The 15,229-nt window shown below is 53.3% G+C and overlaps 1 protein-coding gene across 4 annotated transcripts in view; it reads right to left on the reverse strand.

The window, feature by feature from the left end:
* Positions 1–475: 475 nt before the first annotated feature.
* Positions 476–15,229, reverse strand: part of CUNH16orf96 (chromosome unknown C16orf96 homolog) — a 37,945-nt gene continuing 23,191 nt past the window's right edge. For 2 of the 4 annotated variants that reach the window (XM_073899575.1, XM_073899573.1), the window contains 8 exons: positions 13,085–13,203; positions 12,318–12,380; positions 9,530–9,622; positions 8,384–8,564; positions 8,148–8,247; positions 2,700–2,780; positions 1,782–1,995; positions 476–606 (listed from right to left, as the gene is read on the reverse strand). In XM_073899575.1, coding sequence (XP_073755676.1) covers positions 591–606; positions 1,782–1,995; positions 2,700–2,780; positions 8,148–8,247; positions 8,384–8,564; positions 9,530–9,622; positions 12,318–12,380; positions 13,085–13,203 — 867 coding nt within the window. In that variant the 3' untranslated portion in view covers positions 476–590. Of the gene's footprint in view, positions 607–1,777; positions 1,996–2,699; positions 2,781–8,147; positions 8,248–8,383; positions 8,565–9,529; positions 9,623–12,317; positions 12,381–13,084; positions 13,204–15,229 lie in introns of those variants that run through there. The other 2 variants (XM_073899574.1, XM_073899576.1) reach the window with 2 other exon arrangements.

Genomic DNA, 15,229 nt, shown 5'->3' on the forward strand with positions numbered 1-15,229 from the left:
GCTGCAGGGGACAAGCCTGACATGGGATTCTTCGCCTGAGCCCAGGCCGCACCTCCCTTTCCTGCCGTGGGAGGCAGTGGAAGGAAGTTGGGGCCCTTATACCCATGTACAGCACCCAAGGAGGACAGCTACTGGGCAAGGGGCTGGAGAGCTGAGGCCTCCCTGAGCAAACCTGGGCAGCTCACACCACCACCCCTGCCCTCAGAACACAGGGTTAAGGCACCTCGGGACACTTTGCCATGGTGGAAAATGTAGCAGAGGCAAGAATGTTTGCTGTTGATTCTCTACTGGGACTCAGCCACGGTGGTTCTGGCTGGTGGCTCTGGGAGGCTGACCCCGGGGTGGGGGCCTGAGTAGGGACCAGCAGGTCCACTCACCCACGTGGGGCAGACAAGGCCACCCTCTAAAGAGGGCACCAGGCCAGTCACCCTCATCCACAGTCAAAAAGTGAAAGATTTTATTCTGGGGAGAAGTTGCCAAAAATACTCATCTGTGATATGGGGGTGAGTGCGGGGTCCAGGACTGCACCAGCCAGTGCTCCCTAAGGCATCCTGAACAGGTAAGTCGCCTGGGTCAGGAAAAGCTTGGCCTCATTTAGACACAGTCCTTGGAGAAAGAAAAGAGAAGTCAAGGTCTGGGAGTGGTCACCGATGAGGAACTGGGGAAAGCGCCAGGGGACCATTAGGAAGGGGGTAGGCATGCAGTGTTCCTGAACTCTGATGGCCGCCAGGCTGGGGATCCTCCTCCATGCCAGCTTCCTGGCTCCCCCCTTGGCAGACCCCTGGGCACCTCACCCCCCTCCAACTCCCTTACCCACCTGGCAGTCCCAGGAGCCTCTAGTGGATGTTGGGGGTGGGGGGAGAGTCATGTCCCAAAACCACGCAGAGGGAAATTTTTTAGACTTTGTGTAATGTGTAGACACGTCAGAAGTACAAAAAGCATAGAAGACACAACTAGACAGAGCTGAGGAATGGAGAGGAAGAGGGAGAGAAGTTGACAGAAGGAGGGAGGAACAAGCTGCCTAAGGGGAAAAAATCAAGCCATGCATGCCTGGTGGCAGCTGCCCACTAAATGGCCAGATCAGGACATTACGACCTCTTTATTCTACAAGTGCACAGGCAGTTAGCACGGGAACCAGAAGGACATCAAACAGGCGTGCGGGATCCCAGCCCTTGGTGGGAGAGAGCAGTCCCGGAATATTCCAGGGCCGCTGCTCCAAGTTCCTCATGGATTGGCCAAAAAAGTAAATATAAACAATCAGGTTTTAAAAATATCCAATTCATAACCGTAATTACTGGTGGGAATAATCAACATGAAATAAAAAAAAAAAAAGGATGCACACAGTAAAATTTGGTTCCCGTGAGAAAATTGGTCTTGTTAGAAACAATGGCCCCCAAAGAAAATGTCCGTGGGCAGTAGCTGTAATTGGAACTGATTCTGATAGAGTCATTTCAGCAAAATAAAAAGGAAAGTGATTGTTTTTAAAAGCACATTAGCTGTTGTATTGAAAACTCGTCAAGGAATTATATTGGCTTAGTGAAAAATTCAATCTATAAAGCTATGTGCTCCACGAAGCGTAGGATAAGAAGGATTGTGTTGTATTTATATGCATGAGTTAAAATAGCCCCTGGGTCAAAATGATTCCCTTATGGAGGCCCCTCCCCCACGCCCAGGGCCCCTGCACCCTCCTGAGGCCAGGCTCAGGGCCCAGTCTCTGCGGGCAGGGGGAGAGGACAGACGGTAGGGGTGCGGGACGCAGGGGTGCGGGATGCAAGTCTCACGGATTGGTGGGCTCCTCGGATGGCTGCATGCTGGCTCGGGACTCGAGGCGCAGAGCCCTTGGGTGCCGGGCGGGCCCTGGGGCCTGCTGGGGGTCCCGCCCGGATGGCGTCAGTGGGGGGAGCAGTGGCAGGGGCAGCAGCGATGGAGGCTGAGCTGGTGTCGTAGGCGGGGGGCCTGAGGCAGCGGAGCGCACGCTGGCGTGGGGGTGCAGGGCTGGGAGGGGCAGGAAAGTCGGTGATGTGTCCCAGGAACATGCCCCGGGGTGGGCGGGGGAGGCTGGCCGGATGGGGTCATGCCCACTAAGGAGCCCAGAAGCTACCAGACTAGAAGTGGTTTCCCACGGCTCACCCAGTCCCAGGCACCCTAAACTTCCCAGGGGGGGGGTGACCCCAGATAAATGACACCAGAAACGGACGCTGAACCCGACATGGACCTGGAGTCCAGGATCGGGGCGGGGGTTGCTGTGCCCCCAGCTCCACAGTCAGCCCGGAGAGCAGGGCTGAGGACACAAGGGAGAAAGTGCTCCCGCAGATGCCTGGTGCATGGTGAGAGGACTCCGAGGAGTCCCCCCAGCCTGGCTCATGGGGCCCCAGGCAGAATGAATGGGCTTCTGATCCCATCCCTGCAGCTAGCTAGACACCTGCGGACAGACATCGGGCCTTGACCCCTGGGACTGGCACCCGGTCCAGGAAGCCCCACTGAAGGGTAAACTAGGAGCCCAGAATAGCTGGAGGCACTGGCCAGGGAGCGGGTGCTGGGTGGGGGCCACTCAAGGGGCCTTCTTGGGCCCTGGCATAGAGCAGGTGAGAGACGCATGAGGTGGGGCAGGTCTCAGAGCCCCAGGTTGGGACTGGGAGGCCCCAGAGACCTTGCCAGAATCCCAGCTGGGCCAGGGAGTTAGGAGGGCAGGTACTCACGGGGGTAGATGGAACCATAAAAGGTACTCTGGCGTTCACGATCATACAGGTTTCGAGTTGGAGGGTGTGGAATCTTCACAGCTTCACCGAAAAGAAAGGGGAAGAGACAGGACCGGGTGAGGGCTCTTGCAGAGTTCGCCCCCTCCCAGAAGCCCCGCCCTGTCACCCCCACCCCCGCAAAGGCCCCTTCACTGTTCCCCAGACGCGCCCATCCACACACCTGCCACCCAGCCCTTGCAGAAGACTCCTCCTCCCACCTTCCCGAGTCTAGGGTTTCTCAAGGCATAGATATTCCCATTGAGGCCAGACCGCCACTGTGCCCCCGCCCCCACCTTCCCGTCCCTCGTCATGTGTGTGAATTTTTTTTGGCGGGGGGGAAGTAAAATTCACATACCACAAAATTAACCATTTATTTATTTATTTTTAAGATTTATTTATTTGACGGAGAGAGAGAGCGTGCGCACAAGCAGGGGGAGCAGCAGAGGTAAAGGGAGAAGCAGGCTCCCTGCTGAGCAGGGAGCCCCATGCCCGGGGCGGGGGGGGGGGGGCTAGATCCCAAGACCCTGGGATCATGACCCCAGCCGAAGGCAGACTGAACCACCCAGGTGCCCCACCATTTATTTAAAAAAAAATTTTTTTTAAGTAATCTCTATGCACAACATGGAGCTCGAACTCACAACCCAGAGATCAAGAGTCACACGCTCCAACAACTGAGCCAGCCAGGCGCCCCACAAAATTAACCATTTAAAACAGTTAATTCAGTGACTTTGTTCATTCACAGTGGTGTGCGACCACCACCTCTACCTAATTCCAGAACATTTCATGCCCCCCAAAGAAAACCCTGTGCCCAGGAAGCACTCACTTCCGGTCCTCTCTCCCCCAGCCCCTGGGGGACAGGGATCTGCTTTTTGTCTCTGCAGTATGCCTGTTCTGGACCCCTCACAGACCGAGGACGGTACAACATTTGGCCTCTTGGGTCTGGCTCCGTCCTTCACTTTTGAACCCAAGGCATCCCCTTCTCCATGTCCAGCCGAGAATCTCCATGACTGGCCACCCAGACCAAAGGCTGCACAAGAAGAGGTGGGACCGTGGGGGTGGGGTGGAGGCCGTGAGAGTGAAGATGCGGGTGAGGGGGCGCCTGGGTGGCTCAGACGGTTAAGCGACTGCCTTCGGCTCAGGTCATGATCCTGGAGTCCGGGGATCGAGTCCCGCATCGGGCTCCCTGCTCGGCGGGGAGTCTGCTTCTCCCTCCGACCCTCCCCCCTCTCATGTGCTCTCTCTCTCTCTCTCATTTTCTCTCTCAAATAAATAAAATCTTTAAAAAAAAAAAAAAAGAGGCGGGTGAGGGCCCAGGCCTGCCCCTCAAGACGAGTTACAGGGGCACCAAGCTCCTTCCCATGAAGGACACCGGATTCTTCCTTCTGCCCAGACACTGTGTCCTTCCCTGGGTGTCCTGACAATTCTCGCTTCGAATGTCCTTTCTTTAAAGAGTCCTTTAGCTCAAGTGGTCATCCTCTCCCTCACTCCCATGTTTCATCCTACTCACTGAATTATTTCTTTAGTTTATATCTTATGGTCCCTCATGGGGTAAAAACTCTAAGGGGGCAGTAACTATTTCGTCCACGTCTTGTCTCCCCAGTGGTATCTAAAGTACACGTGGCGCCAATAAGGGCTTGGGAATGACCAGCTGAGTGACCAGGGTCTTGCAGCAGCAGGGTCAGCTACACGAATTCCCTTTTAAGGAAAAACTCGCTGTTCAGCCGCAGGAGCAAAGGGAGCCAACGGTCTCCACCTGTTGGCACCTCAGGGGCTGTTAGCAGCTCCGGCCAATGGTAGGAGCGCAGGGGTGTTTGTTCAGCTCCCCACGGGGCTGGCATGGACCTCATCAGATCTGCTTACTATCTGAGGGTCTCTGCTTGCTCTCTCCCTTTCCTCCCCCCCTCTTTGTAACCCTCCCACCCCAAACCTCTTGTATTCCTAACTCTGTCTCAAGGTCTGCATCAACTCCTCCTTGAGTGTGAACTAAGAACTAGCTCCACTGTGCTTCCTGGGTTCTGTGAAGAGCAAATGCCCAGTTGAGGGGTACTCCCTGGCCCCCGCTCTGATCACCAGTTGGCACCTGGATCCCTCCACAGGTCAGAGGCAGGACCGGCCGACCAGCTGACCAGTGAGACTGTCTCACTGCTTCCCTGCCAGGTGAGGGATGTGGGCCCAGGGCACAGGTTCAAAATCGAGACCCAGTGAGGCTTGGAAACCCAGCTCTGACCCAACAGATGCCCTGGACTCGACACCTGACCCAGACACCTGCTCCTCCCAGGCCCTCCTCTGCGGCTTGCCCCCCTCTGCAGAAGCCAGAAGCCGATGAGCTGGGAGGCTCTCGATGGGAGGGGACCCTAAGCTCTGGCAGATGAGAAAGATTCCCCAGGGCTTCAAGGCAGGCACAGAGCACGGGCAGAGGCCCAGAGGCGGGAGACAGCCAGGCTCACTGACAGACAGGAAAACCGTTCTGAGATGCTGGAGGGAGGGGCAGACAGGGGACAAGCACCCCTTTCTACACCCCCCCTGCCAGATTGGCCAAGGAGCCTGGACTCGGAGGGCAGTGCCCCTGAGATATCCCCGTCCTAAACCCTAAAACCTAGGACCCTGAATTATCCAGATGGCCTAATGTAATTGCGAGGCTCTGAAGAGGGAGGCTGGAGGGTCCAAGTCAGAGAAGGGGAGGTGAGGACACAAGTGAGATGGGAGTGATGCCTCTGGAGCTGCAGGAGGGGCCATAAGGTAAGGAGCGCAGGAGGCCCCTGGCAGGTGGAAGCAGGGTGGGAACAGAGTCTCCCCTGGAGCCTCAGAAGGGACTGGCCCCGCCAACAGCTTAGTTTTAGCTCTTTAAGACTCATTTTGGACATCTGACCTCCAGAACAAAGATAATAAATTTGGGTTAAGCCCCTTGGTTTGCGGGAATTAGTTACAGCAGCCATAGGAAACTCATAGGGATGGGCTCTGAGCTGGGGAGGGTCCCGGTCACGGTGTGCGTTTTAGGCAGTCCACCCAGAGCTGGTGAGGAGGGCTGAGGCCTGCGCCCGCCCCTGCCACATCCTTCTCTGTCCTACCCAAGTCCTGCCTGAACCTAGCCTTCCTTCCAGGGCACTTCTTTGAAAGTCCAGCCTGCTGACCACCCGCCTCAGTGCGTCCATTCCCCTACTGCGGGGGCACGGCTCACTGGGGACCAGCCGTTCCCCTGCCCTGGCCTGATCTCCTGACTCAGTGCAAGCATCCGGAGGGCACAGACTGCCCAGCTGCTCCTCAGTGTCCCCTGTGGGCCTGGCAAAGGGCTGAGTAAACGGCAGGGCATGCTGGATGCTGATGTGAACAGACGAACGCATGGTGGGGGGGGGGGGCAGGCTGGACCTGGGGCGGGGCTCATGCGGGCTCATTTAGGTTTAGCTTTCGAGCCTGTTTTGGATTAGAATGTTCTTTTGAGTACATAAATGAGCGATAAGAACAATCTGGTCAAAAGATCTGGCCACAGGCGGGTTTCTGATTGATTTCTAAGCTTTGTTGTCCCCAAGCAGGGCACAGCAGTTGAGGAGTTGTGATTCAGGCCTGCTTTGGGGCATGGGTCTCGAGAATGAATGAGCCATGGGGAGAGAAGCCCCATCCCTCTGGGTGACAGCCCAGGGGAGGTGGGTGGAGAGGGGTCCTGTCTGGTGCCTGAGCAGGAAGAAGGGCCCCTCCACCAAGGGTGCACTTCCAGCCAGCAGCCCTCAGCTGCCTTTGTGCAATGCCTCCAACGAGTTGTTGCTGGAAGAAAGGAGGCAGCACAAGCCTGGCAATAAGTTGGGGCTCATTAAATATTAGCCACCATTGTTATTACCCTGCCTGGTGACCCCTGAAGCTTAACCTAACAGCAGCTGCTGCCGGGGGCTGAGCCTTGTCTGGGATGAGCCATGAACGCCACATGGGCCAGATCCATGCTGGGGGAATGCAGGGCTCAGATGGTGTCCTGCCCTCCTGGGTTGACGGGTGGTCCCCAAAAAGATACATCCCCCAGAACCTATGACTATAACCTTATTTGGAGAAACGGCCTTCGCGGATGTAATTGAGGATCTTGGGCTCATCCCGAGTTAAGAAGGACAAGTGTCCTTATAGGAGACAGAAAGACAGAAGAGAAGACACAGGGGGAAGGCCACGGGAAGATGGAGGTGGAGACTGGAGGGACACAGCCACCATCCAAGGAATGCGTGGAGCCGCCACAAGCGGGAAGAGGCAGGGAGGAACCTCCCCTAGAGCCCTGGAAGTGAGCACAGCCCTGGGACACCTTGATTTTTGGACTTCTAGTCTCCTGAACCATGAGAAATTCTGCTGTCTCCAGCTCCCCAGTTTGTGGCCATTTGTTGCAGTCATTCCAGGACAATAACGCGGGCTCCTCTTTCTTTGTCCAGCACCCGCAATTGAACAGTCCCCTTTCCTTACGCGTCTGGTATTTCGTCCTCCAGTCAATAGGGACAATGTGGGATGAAGAAGAATACCATGGGCAGAATTTAACCCTCCAGCCACCTTGGGGCGCCCTGCCACAGGGCAGTGTATGGCTCCCACCCAGGGCAAAACTGAGAATTCCTCTTCCCAGAAGGAGAAAACCCCGAAGGGTGTGCACAGAATGTACCCCTTCTGGTATTGCCGGCCCACTGCTGGAGCCAAGGACTGGGGTTCCCAGTAGGAGCCAGCTGGAGCGGAAGCCTTGATGCTGCAGCAATCAGAATAACTGATTCCATGTGTCCCCTACTAACCCAACCCTCACCTAACCTGGGACACTAAGACACAGGCCTCCAGGGTCTGTCCACGTCTCTTCATCATTCCCAACCCCTGCCTAATCTCCACCACAGGTAGACTCAGCTTCCTGAGTTCCAATTGTGCCTGGCTTCCAGCCCCCACAGGATCTTTGTACCTGCTATGCCCTCCACCTGGGCTACTGTCTTTCCACCTGGCCCCTTGATCCAGCTAACCTCTATTCCCTCATCAGAGGCCTCTTCTTGGACTGATGTCCTTCTCACAACTCTCCCATCCCCAGCCCAGCATCCCTCTTTCCTGAGGCCATCTGGCACCTGTCCCTAGGCCAGCATCCTTTGTCTCCAGGGTCCTCCTCTCAGGTCAGCTATTCACTGCTATTCCAAACAATGGGGCCTCATCTTCAGGTTATTTGCTCACAGTCTGCTTCTCTCACTGGTGTGGAAACCCTGGAGTGATAGCCCATCTTTCTTGGCTCTCCACCACCTCCCCAGTGCCTGGTGCAGTGCCTGGCATACAGTGGAACCCATTTCTGCAAGTGACTGTGTGAGGACCCCCCAGCCCAGGATGGGGCCAGCTCTGAGCCCGGCCTGCACCTCCTCATCCTCCCCAGCAAAGCCAGGACGTCCAGGACACGGGCTCCCAGGAAGTCCTAGAAGCTCTCACCTGTCCTCTTCTCAACGCTGGTCAAAGGCCGTGCCCCATCCTGGTTGGCCATTCGGCCCTTGTACAGGATCCCGTCCACTCCCAGAATGTCCACCTCAGCCTGTTAGATGGCCCGGATCCCAAGTCAGGGAGTGTCCTCCCCTGCATCTCTGGTACATGCAGAGGATCAGCAGACAGAGCACGGCCTCCCCGGGGTCACCCACGCCCCGGGGTCACCCACCCACGACACTACTCACGGTGTCATAGTCGAACACCTCGGGGTCCCCGTAGGGGTAGAGCGTTGACAAGTCATAGGAGTTGAACTGGAGGTTGGCAAAATTGCCAGGGCCATCGCCCCAGTCCTTCTGGGACCCCAGCGAATCCAGACTACTTTGCTGGTCTCCAAGGTCCCGGAGCTGCTGTAGCCGCCGGTGTTCCCTGGGGTAGGCAGGTAGGACAGCAGGCGCTGGGAGAACCCTCTGCCCCAGAGAAGCATCAGGATGGGCCCAAGGGCCCGCCCAGTGGCAAGACAAGACTGGAATTTCTTCCAGCTTGAGTTTGGGGGGTACGTTGGGCTGGCGGGTGGATACGGACAGGCGCAGTCGGGGCAGAGGGGAAACCCAAGGCCTATGCTCCCCCAGACCCAGCCACCCCTGGGGGCCTTGGTCTGGCCCGACAACAGAAGGCTTTTAACCTGTGATCTCAAGAGGGAGTGATGTCAAGAAGGAGTCAGGCATAGGAAGGTGGGGGTGCGGGCCCAGGTCCCCATGGCTCTCCCCTTCATGTGGCTGTGATTGTTGGTCAGCCTTCATTTCCCCACCTGACCAGAAGTATCTCAGGCCAGGGTGTAGGAAGCACCCACAGTGCGTGGGAGGTCAGGAGGTTGAGGGTGGGGCCACCCAGGGAGCCCACCAGGTGCGCTGGGAAACTGTAGGTCAAGGCACCAACTCTGCCACTTACTAGTTGTGACCTTGAGCAGATCGCTGAAGTTCTCTGAACCTCATTTCCTTCAACTACAAAATGTGGTGAAGATAGAATACACCTCAAAGGGAAGGCTTAAGGATTCACTGAGGTCGGCTAGGGCAAAGCACTCAGCGCAGTGAGCTGAGGCCATGGCCCTCGCTTACTTCCACCAGCTGGAGGCGGGCACGTCCATCCTAGCTCACAGGAGTGGTGAGATTTAAATGAGAATCCTTCCCGAATGGTCTCCGCCCATAATAGATGTCCAATAAATATGCCCATTCCCTTCTGCCAGTGTCCTCTCCCAGGCCATCTGCTGCCCCAGCACCTCCCCAGACGGCTCCCTTGCAGATGGCTGTCAATGCCCTGGGACTGGAGCTGGCATCTCTGCAGGGCTCCGGGCTCCTGAGGGCTTCTGCGGGGCAGGCCCCCAGCCCACTCACCTCAACTGTTGCTGCTGCAGGTACTCATACGTGTTGGCACTGGCTGGCCGCAGCCTCGAAAGCAGGTGGGCTTTGCGGATGGTGATGAGTTGCCTGTTGGAGGACAAGAGTTCAGGGGGAGACACAAGTGTCCAGCAGACAGCCCCAGCCTCCCTCCTCCTCCAGGAAGTCCACCCTTAAACCCATCCCTCTCTCTGGAGACATCCACAGCACGGCCCGCTGCGCTCAGGGCCCTAAAGAGCCCCAGTGATCTTTGACAGTCACGAAGAACAACTGTTCTGATTATAAAACTAAAAGCAAGAACAGGTGAATCCTAGAAACAGAACGCAGATCGGAGGTTGCCAGGGGGTGGGGGAGGGGATGGGGAGTGGCCACAAATGGGGCTGGGGTTTCCTTCTGGAAAGTTGGTGAAAATGCTCTGGTGCTAGAAGGAGCGGTGGTTGCGCAATATTGTTGAGGTACTAAATGCCCCTGACCTGCCCAGTTTTAAATGGTTGATTTGTGTTGTGTGTTTTACCTCCACACACACACACACCAAAAAAAAAAAAAAAAAAAAATACATATATATATATCAGCTCTCTGAGCAGAGGGAACTATTGATCTCATGTTGATCTCAGAGGTGGTTATAAAGGTGTGTACACCTGTACAAATTCATCAGATTGCACCATAAACATTTATATACTTTACCATTTTAACCACAATAAAATGTTAAAGTAATATATACTGTCAGCATTTTAGAAAGGACAGACCACAAATAAACACAAAAAGCTCTATAACCATGTGACAAATATTTTGATATGTGTCCTTCCAGTAATTTTCTGTTTATGTATTTTTTTAAAGATTTTATTTATTGGGCGCCTGGGTGGCTCAGTTGGTTGGGCGACTGCCTTCGGCTCAGGTCATCATCCTGGAGTCCCTGGATGGAGTCCCGCATCGGGCTCCCTGCTCGGCAGGGGGTCTGCTTCTCCCTCTGACCCTCCCCCCTCTCATGTGCTCTCTCTCTCATTCTCTCTCTCTCTCTCAAATAAATAAATAAAATCTTTAAAAAAAATAAAGATTTTATTTATTTATTTGACAGAGAGAGACAGTGAGAGAGGGAACACAAGCAGGAGGAGTGGCAGGCAGAGGGAGAAGCAGGCTTCCCACTGAGCAGGGAGCCTGATGCGGGGCTCGATCCCAGGACTCTGGGATCATGACCTGAGCCGAAGGCAGATGCTTAATGACTGAGCCACCCAGGCGCCCCTGTATTTTTTTTTTTTAACAAAAATAGGATCATGGGCAACCCCTTTGGGACCCCTCCCTCCTTGGGAGCTTTATACTATCACTGCTATCGCTCAATAAACCTTGCTAAAAAACAAAACAAAACAAAACAAAAATAGGATCACACAGAAACTACTTGATTTTCTCATTTAAGTTATTGTGAACCTTTTTCCAGGCCACTAAATAATTCTTCCACAACTGTGCCATCCAATATGGCAACCACTGGACACGGGAAGCTATTTAAATTTATGGTTAAACTTAAATAAATTTAAATAAAATGCAAAATTCCATTTTCAGCCGCATTAGCCCTATTTGGCTGTCGGCTACTGCGTTGGACGGTGTAGCTGCAACCATTTCCACATCTCAGAAGTTTCCATTATACCTCCTTCTACAACATGACTTATATCAGCTGATGCAAATGTACATAACTCATTCACTGCTTCACATTGTTTCCTTTCCTTTTTTTTTAAATATTATAAATAACGCTGCAACTAGGGATCTGGGGCTTTAACCAAAAAATCTGGATATAGGCTCAAATCCCCTCCATGAGCATGGACTGATGATGTAGGGTGGTGAGCTTCGTGGGTCACGGGGGCCAGGCTAGTGTGGGCGCTGCAAGATTCAGGCTCTTAAACCCTACGAGAGTGTTGTTTGGTGGTTCTTCAAAAAGTTAGCCATCAAGGGACCACATGACCCAGCACTCCCACCATCTCCAGGTTTATACCCAGAATAACAGAAAGCGGGTGTTCCAGCCAATCTACGTACATGCATATTCACAGCAGCACTAATCACAAGAGCTAAAAGATGTATCAACCCAAATGTTCATCAGCGTGTAAGTGGATAAACAAAATGTGGGCGGCTTATATAATGTGATACGATTCAGCCATAAAAAATGGAATGAGGCACTGACACCTGCCACAGTGTGGATGAAACTTAAGAACATGATGCTCAGTGACAGAACCAGGTCACAGGTTGTACGACTTCATTCATATGGAGTGTCCAGAATAGGCGAATCCACAGAGATAGTGGTTGTCGGGGGTTGGGGAGACTGCTAATGAGTCTGGGGTTTCCTTTTAGGGAGATGAAAATGCTTTGGAATTAGAGGTGATGGTTGCAGATCACCATGAATGTGCACCAAATGACACTGAACTGTTCACTTTAAAATGGTGTGTGTGTGTGTGTGTGAATTTCACCTAAATAAATAAAAAGTATTAGACTCTAAAAATACATGCAAGGAAGTCCCACAAAGTTCAGCTTTTCCCATTTCCTTCTATCCTTTTGCTTTTGGAGTTGACCTTGACTCTGGGACACAGCAGGCGCCAGGCAGAGCTGGTGAAGGAGGGGATGCCAAGTGCCCCTGCCCGGGACCGGGAGCAAATGAAATCAAGTGTACGGAATAATGTGTATGGAATAATGTATACGGACAGACGGACAGAAAAATGGTGGACCTAGAACTTCCCCAGGCGCGTAGGTGGGGGAATCCAAACAGAGAGGGTGGGCGTGGGCGCCCCCTGGCGGCGGTACTCACGGGCCCGTCATCAGCTCCACAGGCCGGTCGCAGGAGATGCATTTCACCCGCTCAAACAGTTTCCTGGAAGACAGCCAGCCGTCAGCTGGTGCACCGTGGGGTAAGGTCTATCTGTTCCTCAGGGTCAGGACCTCCCTCCACACCCTACTCCCCTGCTGACCCAGCCCAGCTCAGCTCAAGTCGGCTCTGCTGGCCCCTGCTGATCCCTACCCTGTGGCTGCCTGGGGCACAGGTAGGGGATACAGTGTGTGTAGTTAATGTTCCTGCCCCAAACACAATGGAGGTCTTGAAAACCAGGGGCCTCTGGAAAGCTACCCTACACAGGGGATATTTGGAGGGATGAGGGGTCATCTGAGGACAGGAGACCCCTTCCCCACCCCAACACTGAGTCCGTCTGCCTGGGGCTCTATCTGGATGGGCTGGGGGACATGGCAAGAGGGCTCCTGTCCCAGATCCCCAGGCTCCCTGTGAGGCCTTGCATGGCCCCTACCCTCTGTGAGCCTTGGTTTCATTCGTGGCAAGAGGGGTTTAGAGCAGATGTGTTCCTGGAGCCCCTCGACAGCCAAGGCCAGAGCCCCTGGGTGCCCTCAGCTCCATCCCACCTTCACCCTCCTCCCCGAAGCCGGAAAGCCCCACCCCTTTCCCCTGGGTCCACAGGTCTGGAACCCTTCTTCCCAGAATCCGCTGGGATGCCCCTCTGGTTTCCTCTCTGGAGAGAGGGTCTCCCCAGCCTCTGGGAGCTGCACCCCTCCCCAGGTGGGGCTCACTTCCTAAAGCCGGCAGCACTGTCAGGGTCAAATCGTAGGCCTTCAATCAGGAGATTCCTGAGTACTTTCCAGATCTCATCCATGTCTTTCTTCAGACCATTCAAATCACTGTGGACCAGCTGCAAACAGCCAAAGGGAAGAGAAGAGCTTTTAGTCAGCTAATTCACACACACGCACACACACACACACACACACACACACACACACACACACACACTCCCCTGCCCCCAGCTTCACTGCAGAAAAGGAACTGCCCCAAAATTACACAGAGTGTAACAAGATTAAACTGAAACAGTGAGGGGGTCGAGGAAAAGGAAAATGACAAAGCTTTGGTTAAGGTTCATCTCCCTAATGCATGCTGTTGCAAGTGGTGAAGTGAGCTCCAAACCCCCAGGTGTAGGCAACCCACTAATCCAGTTTTTGTCTATGGATTGGCCTGTTCTGGACATTTCATATAAATGGAATCACACAATCCATGGCCCTCGGTGTCTGGTTTCTCTCACTCAGCATCATGTCTGCAGGGGTCACCCAGGTAGCAGCATGAATCTGAGCTTCATTTCTTCTTATGGTTGAATAATATTCCACCACAATTTGTGGATGGATAGACCACAATTTATCTATCCATCTGTTGATGGACATTTGGGTTGCTTCTACTTTTTGGCTATTATGAGTAATGCTGCTATGAACATTTGTGTACAAGTTTTTATATGGACCCATTTTCATTTCTTTTGGGTACACACCTGGGCCTGGAAGTGCTGGGTTGTATGGTGACCCTATGTTTATCTTTTTGAGAAACTGCCAGACTGGTTTTCACAGTGGGACTTGTGAATTTTTAAATCCAGCATGTGACTCTTGATCTTGGGGTCATGAGTGAGAACCCCATGTTGGGGGTAGTTTACATGTTTGGTTTTTTTTAAGATTTTATTTATTTATTTGACAGCGAGAGATACAGCAAAAGCAGGAACACAAGCAGGGGGAGTGGGAGAGGGAGAAGCAGGCTTCCCGCCAAGCAGGGAGCCCGACACAGGACCCCAGGATCATGACTAGAGCCAATGGCAGACGCCTAACGACTTAGCCACCCAGGTGCTCCTGTTGGGTGTAGTTTAAAGTGTTCCTTCCAGTGCCCACATTTTGGTCTCTAAACACCACTCCCCACTAACAGGAACCGAGACTCTGTAGAGAAATGACTGAATCAGGTCTGAGGAAGGGAATGTTGAAGATGAGCGTGGAACATCTTGTCCTTTAAGGAACCAAGACCGCTTTCTGAGACAGAGGGTCAAGTCAAAGGGCTCAGAGGCCAGCTCACAGGCCAAAGATGAGAACATGTAAGTGACAAAAGAAATAGTAACTTAACTGATTGAGCAAATTGAATACATTAAAACCCATGATTCACAGTGACATTCACAAAAAAGAAAAGAAATAAAAAAATACAGAAACCCCCATTTGCCACCATATATTGGAGGTGTCTGTAGCAGTGATATCATTCTTGAACACCAGTAATTAAAGGAAATAGCTCATCATTGTTCTCATCTTTCCTGCAAGAACAATATTTCAGGGCACCTGGGTGGCTCAGTCGGTTAAGCGACTGCCTTCGGCTCAGGTCATGATCCTGGAGTCCCAGGATCAAGTCCCACATCGGGCTCCCTGCTCGGCAGGGAGTCTGCTTCTCCCTCTGACCCTCTTCCCTCTCGTGCTCTCTATCTCTCATTCTCTCTCTCTCAAATAATAAATAAAATCTTTAAAAAAAAACATATTTCAGGGTAATTGGCTCAAGCTGATGAAGGAGAGCTCTTCTTTTGGGATTTCTAGCTGGTAAATGGAGAAGCAGTGCTAAGATTAGAGAACTCACTATTTTGCAACCGTGAAATAACCAGTTCAGGAAACGATTCTCAATTTATGAGGAAACCACTAGGAAAATGGCCAATGAGGCAACAGACATTTCCAGGGTGCCAAAGGGTCACCCCCAAATCACTTGCTGCTTATAAGGGAGGAATGTACCTTTACAGTGGTGCCATCAGCCTAGCATCGCTGGGCTCTGATGAATCTGCTTCACCACTGAAGGGACCACTGGCCAGCATGACCTACCTGCCGACCCAAGGTGACACGAAGTGCACAGCACCCCAAGAAGACTCTTTCCCCCAGCTT

Source organism: Callorhinus ursinus, unplaced genomic scaffold (genome assembly GCF_003265705.2).
Source record: "Callorhinus ursinus isolate GAN/ISIS: 27379988/994484 unplaced genomic scaffold, GSC_fseal_2.0 scaffold13, whole genome shotgun sequence".
Taxonomy (NCBI): Eukaryota; Metazoa; Chordata; class Mammalia; order Carnivora; family Otariidae; genus Callorhinus; species Callorhinus ursinus.